This window comes from Anolis carolinensis, chromosome 5 (genome assembly GCF_035594765.1).
Source record: "Anolis carolinensis isolate JA03-04 chromosome 5, rAnoCar3.1.pri, whole genome shotgun sequence".
Lineage (NCBI taxonomy): Eukaryota > Metazoa > Chordata > Lepidosauria > Squamata > Dactyloidae > Anolis > Anolis carolinensis.
Window position 1 is genome coordinate 59,920,924 of NC_085845.1, and position 24,389 is coordinate 59,945,312.

At 40.6% G+C, this 24,389-nt stretch overlaps 1 protein-coding gene across 4 annotated transcripts in view; it reads left to right on the forward strand.

Moving 5' to 3' along the window:
* galntl6 (polypeptide N-acetylgalactosaminyltransferase like 6) overlaps positions 1–24,389 on the forward strand; it is a 753,660-nt gene that overhangs the window by 571,864 nt on the left and 157,407 nt on the right. For all 4 annotated transcript variants that reach the window (XR_010006391.1, XM_016995302.2, XM_016995304.2 and 1 more), the window contains one exon: positions 4,972–5,155. Coding sequence is in view for 3 of the 4 variants with exons in the window: in XM_016995302.2 (XP_016850791.1) it covers positions 4,972–5,155 (184 nt within the window). In the remaining variant the exon portion in view is untranslated. The remainder of the gene's footprint in view (positions 1–4,971; positions 5,156–24,389) is intronic.

The window sequence follows — 24,389 nt, forward strand, 5'->3', positions numbered from 1 at the left end:
ATGCTTTTAATATAAAGCATTAATAGGGCATGGAAAGGGGGTGTGGCTTAGAGGGATGGGAGTGGCTCCTGCTCAAGAGGGCGTGGCTGATTCTCTCTCCTAGTCCAAGAGGCAGTGCTGCGAGGGGAGGTGGGTGGGGCCACAAATGGGTGGCCAGGACTGGGATGGGCGGTGTTACGAGCTCTGGGGCAGGGCTGAGCTTCTATCCCTGTCCTGTGGCGCCTTCCAGGACACATGAGGCGGGGCTAGAGGAGGGGGTGGGGCCTCTTCCCAAATGCCTGACAGGGCTGAACCTCTATACCCCGCCCCCGTGTTCGAACAAGCACCTCAGGGGAGGTATACAGAGGCTTAGCCCTGTCTCATGCTCTTTGGAAGAGGCCCCGCCCCCATCCCAGCCCCGCCCTTTAGTCCTAAAAGGCCTCTCAGGAGAGGTATAGAGGCTCAGCCCTGTCTCGGACTCTTGGAAGGAGGCCTTGACCCCTTCTCTAGCTCCGCCCTCTGTGTCCCAACAAGAGCCTCAGGAGAGGTATAGATTCTCAGCCCTGTCTTGGGCTCTTGGGAAGAAGCCACACCCACTCCTCTAGCTCCACCCCGTGTCCTAACAGGCACCTCAGGTGCTCAGCCCTGCCTCTGGCACTTGGAAAGAGGCCCTGCCCCTCCTCTGGCCCTGCCCCCGTGTCCTAATAGGTGCCATCACCGCCCCCCTGGATCGCTCCAGTGCCCACCAGGGGGCGGTAGCGCCCACTTTGGGAATCACTGATCTAGCTTCTACCAATCCCCATGGGTGCCAGTTAACTGAGAGTCTACTATAATTGGCTTATATGTTTAAGGGGAATTTAGAAAATATAAATAATTCCCCAATTAATTTAGTTACTAGCTCACAATCCAAACCATGAGGCATAGGATGAACCACAATTTAAAAGCACAATATGATCAGGAAGGCATCAATGCACAGTTGGATTCTTCTCATATATGTGTCAGGTGAAGTTAACAACTTGGCACTTTTTTCAATGATTTTTTTTTATCTTGAAGGAAGACCTCTTTAAAAAAAATTACCTGTAAAAAATTGTACAAAAGCCCCATGCTCCTGCATAGTACCCAGCTTTCTGTACAAAAACAATGGATTTTGTGTGAATACATAAATTTTGGTCAAATAAAATTTTGCAATCAGTCCACCAAATGTAAAAAAAAAAAACTTTTGCTGTTCTTCACAATTCATTAAAAATGTGGTGTCTGATGCATTGCAACACTATAGTTAAGAATGGAAAAATCTGAAATTGTTTTTGAAACATTTGTATTATTGACTGCTGTGCTGAATTCCAGTTTCAAGCAACAAAACTTGATTAGTTACAGAACAGAATCTAGTGAGGCAGAATCTGTCCACACACCTTATGAGGCTCCATTGTTTCCAAGAGTCATCACCAGCACTCCAAAATAGAGAATGGTCAACATTCTGTAAGTGGTCAGATTATCGATACTTATGTGTGTGTTCTAGAAAGAGAGCCAAACCTGGCAAAAATAGGTTCTTCTTCTCCCCATGTTCTTGACTTAAGGATTTCAAACATTATACACATGCACAGGATATATTGTCATATTCCAAAAAGGTGTTTCAACATGTGGGCAAAGATTCCACATCAGGGCAATATAGAGTAAATCTCCATATGCAGAGTTAGGCATTGATTGTGTTAGATAACTATTATTGAATTTTAATATTGCAAAGCCACAATGCACAACTCAGTGGACATCTGCATCTGCAACAGTATTACATGTATAACTTGCAGTCTTGAACTGAAAGTGAAAGTTCCACATCACACGAAAATAGGCAACCATTCTCATATGGGATGTCTTTTGTAGTACATACAAAAGACATCAACCGGAATCCAGCTGTGATTTTTGAAAGGAAGATGTGTCCTCTCCAGCAGTGAGAACCTAATTGGTCAACACAAAGGGAAAAGATGGAGAGTAAGAAAGATAACAGCAACAAACAAAGACTAAGCCTTAAGAAAGATTAATATGAGATACATATTTGCCACATTTGTGCAGTAATGGAATAAAGGAAGGTCAGTGAGAAAACAGAAAAAAAGAATACTAATATCATGGGTGGGAAAGTTTTGGCTCTCCAGATGTGTTGGACTGCACTTCCCATTAGACCTAACAAGTATAGCCAACGATGCTTACAATTCCTGCATGATTCCTATCTTTTGTGCTTCCAAAATCAGAGAAGATAGGCACACTGGACTGATGACATGGGATCTTTTCTTCTTTCTATAATTTTGTCGGAATTTCTTCATTTTCTGCTTCTCAAAAAAACCTGAAGACACAGCCCGGGGTTGTGGCGCAGACGGGAGAGCAATGAGTCACTGACCAGGAGGTCATAAGTTCGAGGCCCGCTCGGAGCTATGTTGTTTGTCTTTGTCCTGTGTTAAAAAGGCATTGAATGTTTGCCTAATATGTGTAATGTGATCCGCCCTGAGTCCCCTTCGGGGTGAGAAGGGCGGAATATAAATGATGTAAAATAAAATAAAAAAATACTCAACAAACAATCCAGCTATAAAACTAATATGAAATTTCCAGGTTAAAGAAAAGGAAATAATTCACAATTCCTGTATTCACGGGAAATACATTCCAGGACTTTGTATGGATAAGATGCCCTGTTGAACGAATGGCTTCTAGCGGAAGAACATAACAAATTTACCTTGGATAATCTAGGAAATGCTTAAAGATACGTTGTCATACATGGGTAAATGAACCACAGGTACCGGTCCCACAGATATGAGACCGCACTGTATGCACAAATACCCATAATCTGATCAGTCACATCCTTGATTTTCCATTCCAGAGTTCTAGAGTGAGGTATGGAACAACTGCTGTTTTACCATTTAAGAACGATAGCAAGGGACTTATTTTTTGTAAAGAATGAACTTTACATATCATTAGAATGTAAATGTAAATTAAACTTCCTTTTTTGTCATCTATGGTATTTAATTAAAACTGGCATTACACTTAAACAACTATTTCACACATTGCACAGAACAAGCCCAATGAATAAATTCAACTTTTCAGCCCCAAACAGAGACTGATCATGGAAATATTGATTTGGAAGGGGCCAATGAGGTCAACTAATTGAATCTTCACCTAGGCAAGAAAACCACAACAAATGGCCACACTTCTTCTCTTTCAGTACTGCAAATGAAGGAGAGTTCAGGAAGTTCATTCCACTCTCAAACCAACATCACCATCAGAAGGTTCTTCCTTGGATAGGACTCACACTGAATCAATCAAATTCATGTAACTAACTATTCAACATTTTATTCATGGGCTTACTCAGGTTGTGACTAGCAGTTGGATTTAACCCTACGGCATACATATTTATTCAGAATAAAGATGTTTTTCATTCACTGGGGCTTTTTATCAAGTGAGAATGCACAATGTAAAATGGGCCAGCCAATTGGCTCCCTGATGGGTGATCCTGCCTAATAAATGGGTTTCAGCAATGATGTATTTGTCTCATTCAAACATTGGTATTGTTTTTTGAGTGCCATGCTGACCCAGAAGTCAAACTCTCCAATGGAATTTATTTCCAGGTAAGACTTGGAATCTTACACATGCACCAAAAGTACCAAAATCAATGGACAGATCAATCCTGGGTCCATTTAAGAGACAGTGCTGAAGTCCCTCCCCACACAATTATCACACTTTATTTATTTTATTTATTCATTTACAGTATTTATATTCCGCCCCTCTCACCCCAAAGGGGACTCAGGGCGGATCACATTACACATATAAGGCAAACATTCAGTGCCTTGACATAGAACAAAGACAAAGACAAACGCAGGTTCCGAGCTGGCCTCGAACTCATGACCTCTTGGTCAGAGTGATTGGTCTCAGCTGGCTGCAGCTGGCTGCTCACCAGCTTGCGCCACAGCCCGCCATGTTAACTGCCATGCCTCCATCTATGAAATCTTGGAATTTGCTGAGGCACTATATTTATTTATTTATTTATTTACAGTATTTATATTCCGCCCTTCTCACCCCGAAGGGGACTCAGGGCGGATCACATTATACACACATAGGGAAACATTCAATGCCCATTGTCTGAGAAGTATGCCCCATCCCCCGGCAGATATATACTTCTAATGCCAGAATTCCATAGAATCTTGCCGTGGCATTTAAAGTGCCATTGATGAGTGGTAATTGTTGTTGTGTGAAAGGGTCCATGGCCCATAGTGTTCTCTTATATTTGGATTAGGCTGGAGGTATTTACCAGATTTTATACAACCCTGAACAATGGCATGCAGTTCTTGACAGTGAAATGACTCAAATTACATATTAGAAATAAATTAAAAGAATATAGACATGTAAGTGAGCAATTTGGCAGAAATATGCACATATGTTTTTAGAATTTTATTTTGAAGCATTAGGGAAGGCAGGCGGAAGAATGAGCATATTAATATAGGAAGTCATCAGTATGGATAATATGTGAAAAAGACATAGACTAAAAATTGATAGGTTCATGCCTTTAACTGCTCTTAGAACAGAAGAGCAAAAAGGGTGGTATTTTCTCAACATGTTCTTGCTGTATACACCCAACACTACTATGAATGTTTCTTTTTATTATTATTATTTTATTTGCTAGATGGTTCCTGAGGTGACAGATCAGGGTCAGCTTAGAGCAGCAAAGTGACAGCGATACAGATGACTTGACTTGTGCCAGTCTCTCTGAATGTGTCTCTCTTTGAGAAACTATAATTGCTTCTAATCAGTGACCAAATGCATTGGGACTATTACAGATAGAAGCCTGATGCAGATTTGAAAACTGAAATGGTTTTAGGGCCATAGGGAACAGTCTAGCTAATCTTCCCAGTGAAAAAGAAAAAGAAAGAAGATGCCTGAAGGGATTCACTTTGTGGTAATGTGATAGAGAGCTTGACTAGACCTGTCGTTTTTATATTTTCTGCTTTCATCTTTCAGACCAGATTGCGTTAAACCATAAAACCATTGTGTGCCCCATGATCGATGTCATTGACCACAATCACTTTGGGTATGAGGCGCAAGCGGGGGATGCCATGCGTGGAGCCTTTGACTGGGAGATGTACTACAAAAGAATACCAATTCCTCCAGAGCTCCAGAGGACTGATCCCAGTGACCCCTTTGAGTAAGTAACAGTAATGTTAAGCATTGCAATGAGACTTCAGCAGCAGCAGCAGCCAGGAAAATGAGGGCTGCAGAAATTGGGTCAGGTTTTCTGGACAAATTAATCTCAAATTAAAAATGGCAGACAAAGCTAGCAACAGACAGGGTAGCAACCATGTCCCGGTGTAGAATCTCCAAAGCTAGTGAATGCATCTATAGAATATTACAACAGTGGTCTTTTGGAGAGGACAATCTAGCCAATAATAGACTTGTGTGCCTTGCAGTTAGCAGGAGGAAGATCTTGTTAGAGAATGGGGAATAAATGTATCTGCGCTGACTCTCTTTGCTATTCTACAGAGCCTCCTTTGAAGATGCATTAGTGTATTATTTCTTTGCTAGAGATTGATAAAACAGATGAATCAGAAGTGAGCTGGCTTTCAGCTAGAAAAGGCCCAATGTATGATTGATAGTGTTGCTACTGTATATATCTTGCAATAATTTAAACACAGGGGTATAAAGCTGAGCAGTATCCAGCTGACTTGTGAATAATCTCACATAAGCCAGCATCTTATCCATGGTATTGCATGGATCAGATAATTCACAATAACTATCTCCCTAGTCTTCACAAAGTTGAGTCCATTTTTATTTTATTGTACTTTTGCCTGTCATGCAAAGAGGAAATTCATCCTTGTCAGCTAACAAAGTGAGAAGAGGAGGCATCAAGGAAGATCTAGAATTACGGCTAGCTGTCAAAGCCACAGCAAAATTAAGTGGAAGTGCTAGTATTCAAAAGATAATTTAATTATATTTACATACATGAGGCTAAAACAGTCAACGTTTAATAGGCTTAAATATGTACACCAGATCATTATTGATCTATAATTATACATTGTTGTAGCTTTTATTGTTTTTATGAAAGTTCAGACTGCCAACCATCCTAGATTCTTCCCATGTATATATAATCACCGTTGTCACTATGATCAAACAAAGGTGGTATGCGCTTACTGCAATTGAATCCCCTTTGATAACAGATTTGCATTTATTGTAAGAACCATGCTGAGGTTCACAGTATATGTTAAGGGCTTTGTATATTCTCAGTAATTAGCATATTTTCTCTCTTCACAATGTATAGATGTGTGCCTCTTGCACTCATGTTTATTTTCCACAGACCAATCACAAAACAAAGTATACTGGAATGCAAGATACAAAACTGAAAGAAAGCATGTACTAAGAATATCAGATATTTTTCACCACTTAGAGGAGCAGTGACTCCAAATATATACTTAGGGGGTTATGAGGAAAAGACAAATAGTGTGGTGTGTGATCAGCACACTATTGGTACTGAATTTCAAATCCCTGCAGGTGTTAAATAGCATGCATAACAGAATTCAGAGGAGCTTCACAGCTCAGCAGCCAAGAAGCTGAACAAAGGTCCCCTAGAACCATGTTCTGAGCTCATTGCTCCAGGAAGAAACAGGTATTTCACCACTTGGAGTAGTGTTTCTAAATAAGTGCTTAATGTAGTAACTAGTTTGGTCCTCAGGAAGTGGGGTTGTGCCGTCGCACCTGGGGCTATAACTCTTAGCAAAAGAGGCATGTGACATCTTTCCCCAGGGGATTGCTTCTTGCCCTCCTTTAGGGAAACTGGAACTCCCAAGGACCAAAACACTGTAGATAACTCAAAAACTGGTTTTATTGCTCACAAAAGGTTATCCCAATAAGCTGGAAGTTTCAAAGGGGTGAAGGAAAATATTACAGTCTTTGGTTGTCTTAAGTCCAAGGAGCTCTGTAGCTGAGAAGCTTTTCCAGGTCCCTCTTTCTCAATGGCTGTGAATGCCGGAGCAATCCTCAACCTCAGTCCAAATGGCCTATGTTTGAAGACACAGTCTTCCTCTGGTGCCAAATAACTGATTTGAAGGCGCTTGAGACTCCTCAACGTCATTCAGGCTGGCCCTGAACATGAAGCATAAGTCTCAAGGGTAAGAACCTCAGAATTGGTGCTGAGAGGTAACTTAATCAAGCGCTTTTAGAGCCAGGTCTCTCTATCTCACGTCCATCTGGTAGAAAGCTTGATGGTGGAATGAAAAAAGGAAACACTGTCCTACTCCAAGAAAAGGCGGAGCCAAACAATTGAGCTGAGAAAGCAATATAACTGGTGCAAACAACATTGATTGACAGCTATAAATAACCAATCAGTCCAACTACATTTACAGGGTAAAGGCAAAATCAGGCATGATACAATTCAAATCTTGCAACTTACAGTTCGACATATAGATGGTGCCACTCACACCATCACAGGGGGCTGGAAATCTCTAGCCCACAGCACATATTCCAGACCTGTATATACTGATGTATAAATTAGCCTCATGTATAAATTGAGGGCAGGTTTGATGCTCAAAATTATGGGTTCTCATATAATCTGGGGATAAGTCAAGCGTCCTTCCATGAAGAGGGCTGCCCTATCCTGGCCGCCATTACCATTTTCCCACCCTGGCATTTACAAAGGTCAGAGGTGGTGCCACAGTGGATGGAAGCAGTGCTTCTTTTACCTTATCCTAGGACAGACTAAGGACATCATCACATGGAGCTGCTTAAGCCAAGGGACAGTGGGAGAATCCATCTGGCAACAGGGCAAATCTGCCAGGCAGTAAAGGAAACTGGTGTTATTACCTACTGTTCTGCCTCCATGCTTAATTAAATGAACTGGAAGGACTCATAGCACGAAGGACAGATTGGAGACTGTAGTTGTGAAACAAAATATTTTATTAATAGACAAAATTGATCTCTTTTCCTCTTGATGCCACTATGAAGTCTCTTGTGAGGAAAGAAATCTTTGAGTCTATGCAGTTCTGGATAGATATTGCCACAGAGTATAAAGTCTTGTTATGACTGGATTCTTTGTATCTTTGAGATGACTTCAATGCAGTGTTGTTGACATGGCTTTCTCTATTGCTGTAGTCTATGGCTTTTTAATCTAATTTGAATACAGTTCCAACGTGACGTGAATTTCTGTGATCCTTTTACTTCCTACACTTCCTTCCAGTGCCTCACCAACTGACAAATTCTAACTGACAAAAATAACTGCCATTTCAGGCTGGCAGGAGCCAAGGCTAAGCTCCGCCCCTTTGGAACCTTAAAGAGACAGGACAGCAGGTAATGTTTTGCCTGCTCGTGGCATGACACTCCCCACCTAAAACTTATTAATAAGTTTTACTCCCTTATTAATAACAAATAACTAACACAAAATATCAACTAATCTAAAACAAACTATAACTGTTCTAACTTGTAGATTCATCATCCCTTTGACTTCCTCTAGTGTTTCATCCTTCAGCTTTCCTACAGTCTCTGCAGATTGATCTGGATGAAATGGCGGGATGAAGTATGTGGTTGGCCTTTCAAAGTCCAACACTTCGATGACCTTGCGATCCTCCTTCATGTGGACTAAATCCTCTTCGGTCAAAGCTTACCTTTAATTCTGGAACATGGAAGGCAAACCTGTCCTCTGCGACGCTGCAACACCCGTTCAGGCCTCCCTGGACTGATACAAACTCTTGTCTCAACTCCAACACCTTTGCTCTCTGCTGGGCACTCTTTCGAAAGCTCCGCTCATCCTGGCACTGCTGCTTCACTCCATTTAGCTGTTGCTGCAGTTTGGTTACAACTGCTGCTATCTTCTTTAGCTTCTCCTCAGAATATGAAGGCTTTATTTGAAGATCAGCAACCTGCTGTTCTTTGACCAATAGCCTTTTACTAGATAATTGTTTCTGCTCTTTTAGCTGACCATGAGCTTCTTCAAGTTGATACTTTGTCTCCGAAGGTTTTTGAAGTTCTTGCTCATATACAGCAACTTCTCGGGGTTCTTTGGCAAGTTCAGCTCTTAATCGATTGGTGGTAGCCTGTGAGGTCATATATTCTGCTTGCAAATGATTACACATATCTGAGACATCAGAGTGGAAGTTTGTATGACTCACTATCATTTGTGATAATGCAGGATCACTTCCAGTGTTCTTGTGGCCATCTATATTATGCTCACTGTCCTTTTGAAGTTGTACTTGGCTATAATTTAGACAATTAATACTCTCTTTGTGATCAGCCATCCATTCTTCTTTGGTAACCTTTGCTGGTAGGGCGAAAATGTCGACACCAACATTGGTGGGTGGTTGCACTATTGGAGATATCATTGCAGCATCTATAGCTTGCTGTACAGACACTTGAGCTTCCGGGTGGTCAAAAGGTATATCTGATTTTGCCCTCTGAGTTGAGGAATTGGTTTGAAGTGCAGTCTGCGATGTGGACATATCTTCAATTTCATCTTCTTTTATGACAGACTTTGAAGCACTAGGCTGCTCTGAACTTCTATTATCAGTATGATTGTTTTCTTCATATTCGATAATATATGACTTGCCTGCTGGTTCTGGGGCGCTAACACTGTTTGCATGTGAGAGGAAACCTACAAGAAGTTCCTTCTGTTGATTATTTTCTTTGGACAAAACTATTAGGTTGTCATGATCTGTAGTCCTAACTACTGAAGATTCTAAACTCTCGGTGTTTTGGAAACGTATTTGGATGTGATTCAAACAATCTAACATCTGTGTAGGACGTCCATTTGGCATGAAGCCTGTGCAAAAGGTTCGAGCATGAGAAGGCAACCTTTTGCGGTTTAAACATACTGGACCTAGGATAGTCCAGCCTATCTCTAGTTCTTGAGCTATTGGTGCTCCTGGTCGACCTTTTATTTGCTTTTTAACTGAAAACAAGTCTGGACAGTCTATACCAATAAGCAAAAGAATCTTTGCGCCAGGGTCGAACCTTGGTAACTTATGTGCCATGGATCTTAGGTGTGCATGACTCATAGCTATTTCTCTCGTAGGAATTTGTCTTTCATCTTTAGGTATATTTTGACATTCTACGAACGCTGGTAACCTAAATTGTTTCATGCCATCAATAGTTTGGAGGACGAATCCAGATGCTACTCTCCCCACCATGACCTGATCTCCACCACAAGTAGTCATAACGTATTCTACCTCTTTTGATTGAATTTGAAAGATGTTAAAGAATTCAGGTGTTGCTAGGGAGGTGTCACTTTGAGAATCTAAGGCAACGTACATGCGTTTAACTTGATCTGGAGAGTTTTCAGGGTAGACATCTACCAAGCAAATAGGATGACATGTTCGTTCTTTTCCTGCTTCTCCACACAAAGCTGTGCAAGTTGATGTTGCTATCTTAATCTCCTTAGGTTGTGGTGTTTCCACAAGAATACATTCTGACTTTTCAGAGTTCTTTTCTTTCTGATGAGGTGTTGTTTCGCGATGTAGTGCAGAGCAGTGTTTTTCACTAAAGCATTCTTGACATTTCACTTTTCTCCTGCACTCCTTGGCTATGTGGTTTCTAAAAGTACCACATTTAAAACAAAGTCTTTGATCTCTGGCAAAGGTTAAACGCTCTTCATAAGGTTTGCTCCTGAATTCTTTGCAGTTATTCAGATCATGTGCTATTTGGTGTACTGGACATATTACTCCTGCTGATGTCTTTGTGTGATGTTCAACTGATTTGACCTTGGTTTCAGTTTTTCTAACTGTGACTTGTGGTTTGCTTTTGGTTTCTATGAAATGTTTCTTATCCTTTTTATTACTTTGATATAAAAGAGGAAACCCCGTTTGCAAATCATTCTTCTCTCTAGCTGATCTTAAGAGAAACTTCACTAAATGTGTAAATGGTGGGTATTTCCGTTGATGAGTTTCTTTATAAGAGAAAACTTCCCGGCCCCATACCTCCTTCAGTGAGAAAGGCAGTTTATCAATAATCTCTTGTTGTGTTAAATATTGATCTAAACATGCAAGCCCTGGTAAATCTGGATTTCCCTTAGCTGCTTCCAATTCTTCAAGCAAATCTGCATAATCCCATAATTTCTCATATTCCCCTTTTGTAAATGCAGGAAACGATTTAAGCTTTTGCAGAAGCAACGTTTCTATCTGTGCAGATGATCCATAACGTTCATTGAGACGGTCCCACACTCGATTTAAAGCTGCATGTGGGTTATTTATGTTTGCTGCATAAATTCTCTTCACCTGTATGGAAGAAGCAGGTCCCAACCAGGCGATCAATAAATTTAACTCTTCCTCTACAGGCAATTTTAGTTGCTTGAGAGCTGACTGAAATGTATTCTTCCACAACATATAATCCTCTGGCTTATCAGAGAATTTCTGAATGCCTCTGTCTGCTAAGTCCCTTCTTGGGTTTCTGTAGGAGGTGTAATTTAAAATATCAAGTGGGACTGAGGACTGTTGCAAAGTTGGTTCAGAGTTAGTTTGGATCTGGGGGTTTTCTGGAACCCAACTAGCTGCTTTGGGATTGAGACTGAATGCAGTTGTTGGCATTGTGTAGTTTGACTGTATTGAGTCCTGTGTGTCTACTGGAAAACTGTGCTCTAACTTGGTTTGAGATATATCATGCAATGGAACTGCTGCTTGACTTGCTACTTCTGCATACGGCAAATAATGTTCTTTGGGTGCAGAAACCTCTATAATTTCTGGTTGTGATACAAAAGAATTATTTGCTACTGCACTTTCTCTTGTTAGCACAGGAGGGGCTGCAATATTGATAATTTGGGTATTTAAATAAGAATCCACTTTTGTGACAGGATCTTCTGTTGTAACATCTGGAGGGAATGTATTTCCTAAGAGACCTTGCTCTAGGACTGAGGCCTTTACTTGTAACACCTCAGCCTTTGCAACCTGTGCTAACGTTGCTAGAGCAGCTTCTGTTTTAACTTGACGGGCCTTATTTTCTGCATCCATACCTGCTTGCTTGGCAGCGGCTGCTGCCTGCTCGGCGGCAGCTGCGGCTTCCATTTCTGCCTTCTTGGCAGCGGCTGCGGCTTCCATTTCTGCCTTCTTGGCAGCGGCCAAGGCATCCAGTTCTGCCTTCTCTGCAACAATTTGCTGTCTTTTCTTAAGAAACTCTATTTGTTTTACTGCGGCAGCTGCCTCGGCCCTAGCCTTTATGACCAGACTAAGGGATTGGCCAGAAGAACCACTATGAACAGAAGTCCCTCTTGTTCTTTCTGTTCTATGGGATGTGTGAGATGATCTTGATTTGCCTGCTAATGTACACACAGACCTGTTTGACTTTGTATCTGTGTCTTTACTAAACATGTGTTGCACTTGTTCTTCATCAACAGTTTCCATAAGGGAGGCAGGGTCTTCTTCTGCCTGACCTTCTGATATTTTGTTAGATAAATCATTCATGATGGTATCAAATTCTAGTTCCCTTCTCTCTCTCTCTGACAACATTTCTTCCTTATTACTTAAAGATTCTGATGTTTTCATATGTTCAAGCAAAGAGATTATATTATCTGAATATGTTATCCACTCACAGTATTGATGTTGTAATCTTTCCTTACAATCTAATATTTCTTTCTGCTGCCTAAAGCGATGGCTTGCTTGACTCATATCTAAAATTCTCTGCCATGACTTCTGATATTTAGGTTTCAAGGAATCTAGTTTATCTTGCCAGAAGGACAACATTTTTGAGGTAGGTTTAGATATTCTGCTCTTTTGTGAGGAAGAAGCAGACATCTTTAAGTCTTCTGAAGTTTGTGTCACTTTATATTAGACTGAATTGCTTTTGGACAGAAAGGACTGAATAGCCTATTCTCCGTTACTTTGGAATGTAGGTCTTTTATTCTCCTGTTGCTGTCCGTTACTAATAGTCCCTTAAATAAAGTGATCACTAACTTTTAAGATTCTCAGTCCTTTTACTGAGACTTAAAGCTTTTTAGACTTAAAAATAACTATTGTGGTCCTGAAAGCCACATTTTCCTCCGAAAGGGCTTCCCTCAGGTTCCTTCAAAATGGCGCTGCCCTCTATGACTGCACTCTCTCTACAGTCAAGATGGCTGCTTAACTCCTTCTTCTTCTGAGGTAGTTTTCACTTCTCCTCAGGAAGGTCAAAAGAAAGAAATCAACTGCTACTTGGGAAGCTTAAAGAAAATAAATTCACTTTTACTGGGGAAGCTCAAAGGAAAATAAATTCACTTTTATTCAGGAAGCTTGAAGGAAAGAAATTCACTTTTACTTGGGAAGGTCAAAGGAAAGAAATTCACTTTTACTTGGGAAGGTCAAAGGAAAGAAATTCACTTTTACTTGGGAAGGTCAAAGGAAAGAAATTCACTTTTACTTGGGAAGGTCAAAGGAAAGAAATTCACTTTTACTGGGGAAGCTCAAAGGAAAGAAATTCACTGTTCTGCCTCCATGCTTAATTAAATGAACTGGAAGGACTCATAGCACGAAGGACAGATTGGAGACTGTAGTTGTGAAACAAAATATTTTATTAATAGACAAAATTGATCTCTTTTCCTCTTGATGCCACTATGAAGTCTCTTGTGAGGAAAGAAATCTTTGAGTCTATGCAGTTCTGGATAGATATTGCCACAGAGTATAAAGTCTTGTTATGACTGGATTCTTTGTATCTTTGAGATGACTTCAATGCAGTGTTGTTGACATGGCTTTCTCTATTGCTGTAGTCTATGGCTTTTTAATCTAATTTGAATACAGTTCCAACGTGACGTGAATTTCTGTGATCCTTTTACTTCCTACACTTCCTTCCAGTGCCTCACCAACTGACAAATTCTAACTGACAAAAATAACTGCCATTTCAGGCTGGCAGGAGCCAAGGCTAAGCTCCGCCCCTTTGGAACCTTAAAGAGACAGGACAGCAGGTAATGTTTTGCCTGCTCGTGGCATGACACCTACATTGCTCCCTTCCCCATCACATGGGGGAAACTGTCACTGTCCGGCGTCCCCCCACACTGTCCCCAGCTTAGGTAATGCGAACACAGGTAGCTACCCATGTACTCATGGATCCATCCTACGACACTGCCAGATGGAGCCAGGACAAAGCCCTGCTTGAATAGCCCTGTGTTATGTGATGGCCTCCATTGGGCTCCATCTTGTCTCTATCCTGAAAGCATTGTAGGATGGGGTGAAAGCCCCATGTGATGAGGGTGTCAGTTCTTCCCTTTCACTACTCTATTCAGACAAGGATAAGTTGAGCCAGTTTTTAAAAAATTGTTTTTTTCCCCCTAGACTTACATATAAGTATATAGGATACATTGTCCACAAAGGAAAGAAAAAAGAAACTTAAAACAGATAACAATCTGTTCATTCTTTATTTTAAAGAACCCAAGAACAGTTAGTGCCTCTTCAGATGGCTCCAATAGTCAGTGAAACCTATGAGCTTCCATAAAATTGAATACACACAATTGCATGACCTCTAAACAGCACCTTCATGGCATGTTTATTTGATTTCTGAAAGGTCATAGAGTGGAATGGAACTTCAAGGGTCATCCAGGTCAACCAATAAAGTGAGACTATTTTCTAAACTTTATGGTACCTAAAATTATGAAGAGATAGTGTGGCCTTTAAGGGCTTTCCAAGTTGTTTCCTTTGTGCAACTAACTTGCAGGTTTTGCATATCAAACACATGAACACATGCTCAATCCACTCACGTTGTCATTTCTTGTCCTTTTTTTTTGTTCAGACAATTTAAACAGATAACATGAAAGTGAACAAACACAGCATACCCTTCAACTGCTTTGATTTGGCAATGGCAAGCCTGATTAATCCCCTGTTGTCCCACTTTTTCAGCTGTTTTTAAAGTGTTCCAGTTTCACTTTCATCCATGGTGCAAACTGAATTCAAAAAGTAGTTTGTCCTCAATTAACTAGAGGATGTAGAAGACTGAAATTTTCCCTTCCCAGTATATTCATGCAAAGCACAGTGCTGCAGCCTCTTTTCCCTTGAATGTTCTCTCATAATAACTTTTGGGTCCTTTCAAGCAGGCCTATATTCCAGGATTTGATCCCAGATCTTCTGCTTTAAACTGGATTATATGAGTCCCCACTTCCAGATAATCTGGGATAAACAGAAAACCTGGGATCAGATCCTGGGATATAGGGCCTGTCTGGAAGGGCCCTTTGCCATCTTGACCACACTCAGGTGTTGGCTTAGCTATATGCATCCCATATTTTATCTGTGAAATGTTGTACTGTATACAGTAGTCTGAGATCCAGTTGATAAGAGACAGTAGACTGACTAAAATAGCAAATGCGCCCCCCCCCCCCAAAAAAGGCTTTTGATCTGGTGCAAAGACATCAATGTGTTGCTGTTAGTTGCACCCTACTGGGAAGCATGGATTCAAAGAATGTTTCTTAAAGCATGCATTTTGACTGCCTCTTTTAAGAGCTATTAGTCCCATCCCCTCCTAGATTTTCAGTCAGACATAAATCTATCCTCGGAACAGCCCAGGATTGGGCAATTGCATTGTCCATACAGCCTGGGACCACTTCTGTCTCACTTGGCTGTCACTTCTTCCATGACCATATGAGCTTTTGGCCATCTTAATTGCCTCTACCAATGTGGAAATGGGGCACGTACACAACCAGGAAGAAGGATGGGCTGAAACTTACAAAATGAACTTCAATAGGGACAAATGCAAGATACTCCACTTAGGCAGAAAAAATGAAATGCAATGATACAGAATGGGGGACGCCTGGCTCGATAGCAGTATGTGTGAAAAAGATCTTGGAGTCCTTGTGGACAACAAGTTAAACATGAGCCAACAATGCAATGTGGTGGCAAAAAAAACCCAATGGGATTTTGGCCTGCATAAATGGGAGTCTATTGTCTAGATCCAGGGAAGTCATGCTACCCCTCTATTTTGCCTTGGTCAGACCACACCTGGAATCACACTATGTCCAATTCTGGGCACCACAATTGAAGGGAGGTGTTGAAAACTGGAATGTGTCCAGAGGAGGGCAACTAAAATGATCAAGGGTCTGGAGAACAGGCCCTATGAGGAACACTGAAAGAGCTGGGCATGTTTAGCCATGTTTAGCAGAAGAGAAGGCTGAGAGGGGACATGATAGCCATGTATACATATCTGAGGGAAGGTCATAGGAAGGAGGGAGCAAGCTTGTTTTCTGCAGCCCTGGAGACTAGGATGCAGCACAACAGCTTCAAACTACAGGAAAGGAGATTCCACCTGAACATTAGGAAGAACTTCCTAACTATGAGAGCTGTTCAGCAGTGGAACTCTTTGTCCCAGAGTGTGGTGGAGGCTCCTTCTTTGGTGGCTTTTAAGCAAAGGCTGGATGGCAATCTGTCGGGGGGGGGTGTGCTTTGAATGGGATTTTCCTGATTCTTGGCAGAGAGTTGGATTGGATGGCCCATGAGGTCTCTTCCAATTCTATGATTCTAAGAGTAATATTTCATCTTTTTGCTGATTGCATGGATGCCTCATCCTGACATCAGCAAAGACCGTACAATAGCAAGGAGGTTGGCCAGTTAAGACTGCTGATAGTGATACATGCACAATCCAGCACAGGTGATCAGCACAGGAGGAGAAAGATGGCGGCAGTGTCTTCTGGACAGCAGATCAGGTCAAGTTGACCCAGTCTCACTTTCTTATCATCCATTCTTCCTAACATTTTGGAGGATTTTTTTTCAAAATTTTCAATCCATTGTTCTTTGTTATGTCTGGAGCAGCAGAGAGCATGCTCCATCTTCAATATGACATCTTGTCAAATACTTAAACATGGTTTTGATGTCATCTCTTAACCTTCTCATCTCCAGCTTCCTAAGCTTCTATTTTAGGGCATAGTTTCTAGACCTTTTCCCATTTTGATCTCCTGACTTCATTCTTTTTCCTGGTTTCTCCACCCAAATTAATCATCAATAGCCAACATGGGAAATAATCAAGAATACTGGTGCACTTTGTTTGTGTGTACACCGCAGTGTTGTAACAGCTGGGTAACATTTAACTTCCATGGTACCATCTTCTGAAATCCTGCAATTCCTAGTTTGGTAAAGCCAATTGGCTTTTCTGCTAGAGAGCTGTAGCTAAGAGGAGTAGAGAAGAGCAGGAATTCCTAGAAACTCAGCAAACTGCAAATCTAAGCATTCTGTAGGTTCAAGTCACAAAAAATCGTTATAATTCTGTACTGTAAATGTACACTGTGTCTATGTCTTAATATCAGATATATGATTATGTAGACAGATGAAAAAATATGTTCCATCTAGAATGTACATCCACTTTTGAACCAAATGCAGGGCATATTTAATTGTGAAGTGCTAGAATAGAAGCAGCCATTTGTATATTTTAAGCTCAGGTCATCTTTACCTAATAATGGGGAGGGCAAAGGTCTAAGTCGTCAATGGCATGAAACAGTGAAGACCTAATACTACCAGATAGATAGACACCAGACAACAAATTGATAAATTGGTGAGGGTGAGATTGTAGGTCTCATTCTTGTTTCCTTTCTTTTCTATGAACATTTTTGGGTGGGATATCAAGATAATGGCAACCCAATCCTAAAGACTTTTCAAGACCTTTCTGCATGCTGGATTATTCCTACCCCTGTAGCTTGGCATCATATCAGAACATTTCAGTCCTTTTCTAATATTTAATCCTAGATTTGGGGAGTGGCAAATTTTTCAGTTGCATTGCAGTATGTAGAATTACATAGCTTGGAAAGAAAGGCTTCCACTGGCAGCCATGGGAGCTGTTTCTATTGCCTCTCACAGTGCTAATGTTCCAGTAGGATTTTGTCAGGTTTAAAGTCAGAGGGAGTTAAACATTCCTTTTCTATGTGTTGATGATCTGATTAAACATCCACAGAGAGTTTTACCTGGGAATAAATTTAAAATTCTAATGTGGCTGCAAGTTACACAGTTAAAATAGCACATTCCTTGACTCAGGGACTTAGCCCCTTCACCTTTGGATCTGCTTCGATTTAGGTGCTATCTTGTATGCTGCTCACTGACCAAAAATGAACCCTGACTGATGCTGAGATCTGACTATAGGTTGAACCTTCTAATGCAAACAAACTATCTTACCCTGTCTTTATTAGCCACATAAAACAGAAGTAATTAGCTAGCAGAAAGCTAATGTCACACTTTGGTGTTTTCTTTGATTGTACGATAAAGACTGCCTTTGGTTTTCTTTGATTAAATCTCCTTTGGTTAATAAGTTTCCTGTGTATTAGATTCTGGAATTTCAAAGGATTGTTCCTACATTTTAATGAACGTTTCCAAGATGAGTAGGGAGGGGAGGGGAGGGGAGGGGAGAGTGATACCCCAAGAGGGGGAAAGTAGACGCTGTCTAACTTCTATTTTAAAAAAATATTTATAATGAAAGTATTAAAAATAAATTAAGAGCTTGAACCTGAATTCAACCAGCAGTAGGCAACCTGCTGTTACTTTGAGAATGAGAAAGCAAATATAGATACCATATCTCATATTTTAAGGAGGAAAGGCACATGGAAGATTGCAAATTATACACAAAAATACAGTGTGACTTATTTCTGAGTAAATACGCTGTACAACACCCATATCCAAGAGGGATATTTTTCTGGACTTACCATGGAAACGTAAAACCACAGTTAATAGGAAGCCCTACTGAAACAAATCACTTCCAGTAGAAGCAAAAAATAGGATGATGCCAGGGACTACAAAATACTTAAAGAAAACATCTTTTTTTCAGAAGTGGATATGTGAAACAGTGGGTCCTGTGGATACATGATGTGCATAGAATTTGTATGCAGAATTGTGCTATGCATTTCCCATTAACATACTTGGGCCCTTGATATTTGGATGTGGGTTATTTCTGTGACTAAGAACAGTGTTGCCATGTCTTTTTCTGAGTGTCAAATCTGATAGGGAGAGGGCTTAATTCTAGCATCATATCTGAAAGGTAGGAGCCCCCAGTGGCACAGTGGGTTAAACCACTGAGCTGCTGAACTTGCTGACCGAAAGGCTGGGGAGTGGGGTGAGCTCCTGCTCTTAGCCCCAGCTTCTGCCAACCTAGCAGTTTGAAAACATGTCAATGTGAGTAGATCAATAGGTACAGCTCCAGCGGGAAAGTAACGGTGCTCCATGCAGTCATGCCTGCCACATGACCTTGGAGGCATCTACGGACAACACTGGCTCCTTGGCTTAGAAATGGAGATGAGCACCAACCCCCAGAGTCAGACATGACTGGACTTAATGTCAGGGGAAAACCTTTACTTTTACCTTATCTGAAAGGTATTATTCAGTAGCCAGAAATACAGTTGGCTCTCCATTTTTGTGAGGTTGGCAAGGCAGCTTCCCCACCAGCCTGCACAAGTGGAAAAACTGTAAATATCTCCAGGGTGAAAGGGGTACCGTAACTGTTGACGGGGGGGGGGGGCTACCTGCCAAGAGTCCAGGGGATCCCCTTGCCTGGCTGCCTGTCTCTCTACCTGCGCACTCACTCTCCTTGCCTTTCTCTTCCTATTGTTGCATATGTCTGTTTTGTCTGGACAAAATGAGGCGCCTTCTTTCCCATCTCCCTGATTGCTAAGTGTCTTCCTGGTGCCCAGGGGTAGGAAGGCAGCCAGCAAGCAAGCACATAGGGGAAGAAAAAAGGGGAGTCCCTGTTTCCTTCCATCCTTCCTCCCCCTATGCAGTTGATGACTGCCTTTCCCATGACTGGGCACCCATTTTCTCTGTGCCTTTCTATGTCCTCTCAAACTTGCTGCCTCTGCTGTTGCCCTATGCTATTCTTCATAGAGATTTAAAAGCCTCATGATTCAATTGTGATCTTCCTCAGTCTCACAGGGCTTTCATTCCCTATTAAAATGGCATAGAGCAACAGCAGATAATAGGAAAATAATCAATTCACAAAAGAGAAACCTGCAAAAATGGAGGGCTAGCTGTACTTTTGTGCCATGTTTTCTTGAGTGGTAGATCTCCTTCATAGGAGCCATTGAGGAAATACATTTCTGAGCATGTGATACATTCTGGAAAGGGGGGAAGTGCTTTTGACATCGTGTGTTTGTGCTGAAAGGTGTGCAAATTAAATCATGTACAAACACAAATCATGCATAAGCATGATTCATAAACAAAATATCTACATGTGAAAAATACATTTGGATTGCTGTGTAAGGGATAGCCAGTTTATAGAGAATGGAAAAGACTTTTGAGAGCAAAATCAGAGAACCACGAGGAGCACAAGCATTGTAAATCTGCACATCCCTGGCAATTAACAATCCTCTTGTTCAGGTCTTCTGAGAAGGCAAGCCTCAAAAATACCCCCTGAGGGGGAGGAAGGAATTACCATGTAAATGGGCATTTTCTCCATCAGTTTTACTTGGATCCTACTCTTTCTGCTTCTTCAACTATAAAATTCCAAAAGAATTCTACCAAGTGGAGAAGCCCTGCGGGAGGGACATCTATCCACCCATCCGATTCTTTCATCTTCATTCAAAGAAGAAGGGGAGGTAGGAAGCAGGATGTAGCTTTGAGCAGACTGTGAAGAGGTCATATTCAGATCCACAAAATATACACCCCATCTACCTAGTATCTATCCCTTTCTCTTCTAGAAGCCTAATTTAGCTGGATAACCATATTTGCCATGATGGAAGATTTTCCTCATACCTCTCTTGTTGATGTGTGGGTTTGTTAGAGGCTAATTTTAATTTACATTATTCCTGGTAGGAAGCCTATAGATTCAAGCCCTCTACATGTTGTTTAACTCTGATTCTAATTAGCTCCAGTCAGTATGTTGTGTTCTGTGGTGGTCAGAAATTTGGAAAGTCACAAATACTCCTCCCTGGATCTAGCACCTGCACTGCATCTTATAACACAATCTTATATAGGCTTACTTGGACATAAGTTCTATTGTGTCAAAAAAAATGTACTTAATAATAATAATAATAATAATAATAATAATAATAATAATAATAATAATAACAACAACAACAGCAGCAGCAGCAGCAACAACAGCAACAACAACAACAACTTTATTTTTGTACCCTGCCTCCATCTCCCTGAAGGGACTCGGGGCAGCTAACATGGGGTCAAGCCCAGATAATTACAAAAAAACAAAATAAAATTCATACATAGTACACTTCATCAACAGATAAAAATACATTGAGATTAATTAATATCTATTATATTATAGTATAATTACAAACTGGTACAGACATTGAACGTTCAGGACTGAGCAAAATATCCAGTTTTTGTCTCTTCCTGTCCCTATCACCCCTTCACTTATTATTATGCTAACCCCTCAACATGAAGAACTCTAAAGCTTTGAGACATTTTAGTTGTTCCTAGAAAAAAATACTACCCCATTGTGGGTCAAACCTGATAAATCCTTGATATTGGCATGAGAATAGTGTTAGTTACGTTTTATTTCAGAATAACTATGTCCAGCAGTGCCTGCGTTACTGCAAAAAAGAAGGTCACATTGTCAACTTCTGATGTGACAGGCATCAGAATAGAGGCAACAATCAGAGTCTGGTCACTCAAAAAATATAAAGAAACTTCACACAGACACTATTTTTTGTCTGCCCGACTATTACCGTAGTGGACACAAGCTGAGAAAATTGTACAAGTACATCTTGCCTCTAACATGGACAATCAGAGCTATTTTCTAGATAAAACTTTGCTGTGACAGTTTTAGACAGCTTGCTGGACACTACAGGTACCCAAGCAGGTAATATTTGGATTTAAAGTACCTCTTTTTACCATCATCTTGTTTGGCAGCTAATGATCAGTGCTAGTAGCAGTTTTCTGCTGGACACTCTATTGCCATGCCAGAGTGCATGGCAGCAAAGTATTCGAACACCTCTTACTCATAGCAATACAAATTCTTACTTAGTATTGCACTTACAATCCACATTGCTGTTACCATTTCAGATTGCTTCCTGATTACATAGAAAACAAGAGCCCAGCTGTAGAGATTGCTCTCCCTGCTTCCTTTTTCTTTTTGTTACAAACTGTGCAAGACAAATAGTTTTAGGTACACTCTTCACCGCCCTGAGCAATCTGTCAATGGTTTTGACTCTTTGCATATTACTTAACTCGCTACTTCATACCTTGTGTAGTCCATGTAAGACAAAAGAAGATTTTGCTTAGCATTTGTTACTCGAATCATGTCTTGTTTTGTTCCAGAAGGAAAATATTCTGCTTTAGGAATGGAACAATTATTAGGAAATATTTTGGAATGACCCAAAAAAAGATTTAGCAAGTAAAAAATCTGGAAAAAAAATCCTAGAGTAGCAAAAATTCTTATAGTTCAAGACATGTTTAGTATAAAAAAATAAAAAACATTTCTGCAGAAAATATGTATTGCTATAACATTCCATGGCTTTAAAAAGACAGGAAATAGCCTTTTCTGTGCAAGAATTCTTCACAAACTGATTGATTGATTGATTGATAATGCTGTTTGCAGTGCAGGGAATTTGCTTTGGGGCTAAAATGTTATTTTCTTCATACAAAAAAAAAGTTCAGTAAATATGTTTTCTTCCCAGAAAATACCATTTTCTGCACTTAACACATATGGAGTTTTTTGCACAAAAGAAGACTTTGATAGCATTTTTATGCTTTTCTCACAATGAGAAGGAAAATGGTATGATTATGATTGTTGCCCACAAGAAAACATTTGAGAAGTGTTGCATGCCTATACTGCTTCCAGCTCTAGGTGGAAACTAAATGGAAAGTTTGGAAAAGTTGACCATGCTGTCTGGGGCTTTCTTGGTGTTGTGGTCCTGAAAGAAGGAGCCACGGTGGTGCAATGGGTTAAACCCTTGTCCTGGCTGAACTGCTGATCTGAAGGTTGGTGGTTCAAATCTGCCAGACAGGGTGAGCTCCCATCTGTCAGCCCTAGCTTCATATGCGTGGACACGAGAGAAGCCTCCCAGCATGAGGATAACACATCTGGGCATCCCCTGGACAAGGTCCTTGCACACGGCCGATTCTCTCGCACCAGAAGCTACTTGCAGTATTTTAGCTTCTGGTACAATTTTTAAAAGTCTTGAAAACAAATTTTTGGCTTATAGAAATGAAGGCTAATTATGTTTGGAGTTGTGTATGGCTCAGCATAGCATAGTAGCTCCATATGCAGGCTTATACTAAGGTAAGCCATTTCTTAAACTTACCCGTAGCCTCTGAAGACCTTACCCAATGACCATACTGGGAGGATCAGAGAGCTGGCAGGGCTAGAGAAATATCTGGCTGTGTTTCAACAGCCACATGTAAAATGATTGCATCAGTCTAACACCAAAAGAGTTCTACTGACTGAGAGTCAATTATATTCACTCAGATCCCACCCTAAGAAATCTTGCTTGCTTGTTTTTATATCATATCGTCTTCTTGCTGCTCCTTTTATAAACAATTTTGCAAGTGTGAGAAAGGAAATACAATACCATGTCTTGGTGATTTTTTAAGCAAGTTTATGATCACTTTTGGAAAACTATGCAATACTTCACAGAGCACATTATTTTGATATATCTTTTTGTATGCTGCAATATCAGTCTCTCAGTATGGATGCTTACAAACAAATGTCTCCTCAACTGTTGATCAAAAGACTTTATACGGTTATTCTATTATTCACTCCTTAAAGAATTTTTACTGGTAAGGAAAAAGATGGAAGAAGTGGCAGAAAGGTATAAATGTATTAGAGTCAACAGCGGACAATTCTGTAGTTTTATCTGAAAACAGTACAATTTTCTGCAAATCGTACTGTTTCGTGTATTTAATAAAGTGTATGTTAAGTTGTGCAGTGGGTTAAACTGCTGAGCTGCTGAACTTGTTGACCAAAAGGTCAGTGGTTCGAATCCAGGAAGTGGAGTCCCAGCTTCTGCCAACCTAGCAGTTCAAAAACATGCAAGTGTGAGTAGATCAATAGGTACTGCTCCAGCGGGAAGATAATGGCACTCCATGCAGTCATGCCGATCACATGACTTTGGAAGTGTCTACAGACAACACCAGCTCTTTGACATAGAAATGGAGATGAACACCGACCCCCAGAGTCGGACACAACTAAATGTCAGGGGAAAACCTTTACCTTTACTTATGTTACTTAAGTTAAGATCTTGGCATATTTGGTTTGCAGATCTTCAATATTTTTCAGTTGTTTCTTCTACTTTTTCTTACCTTTAGGAACAGATTAAAAACTCAGACCAGGAGTAATTAGAGACCTTTGCCTGGAAGTCTAATATCTATTCCCCAAATTTTATTAAATCCTATTAAAGAGGCAGAAGAATTGCATAGCACCAGGAAGCACCATATAGTGTTTCAGTTTCCGGCATATAACAGATTTCTTGTTGATGCTTTTAGTGTTACTAAAAGTGGCAGTCAATGGACCAGTGCTGGTTGCTGAATCAGCAGCAGCTGGTCCCTGAAGAAAGAAACAATTGTAACCAATGTGTAGAAATTAGGTACCAATTT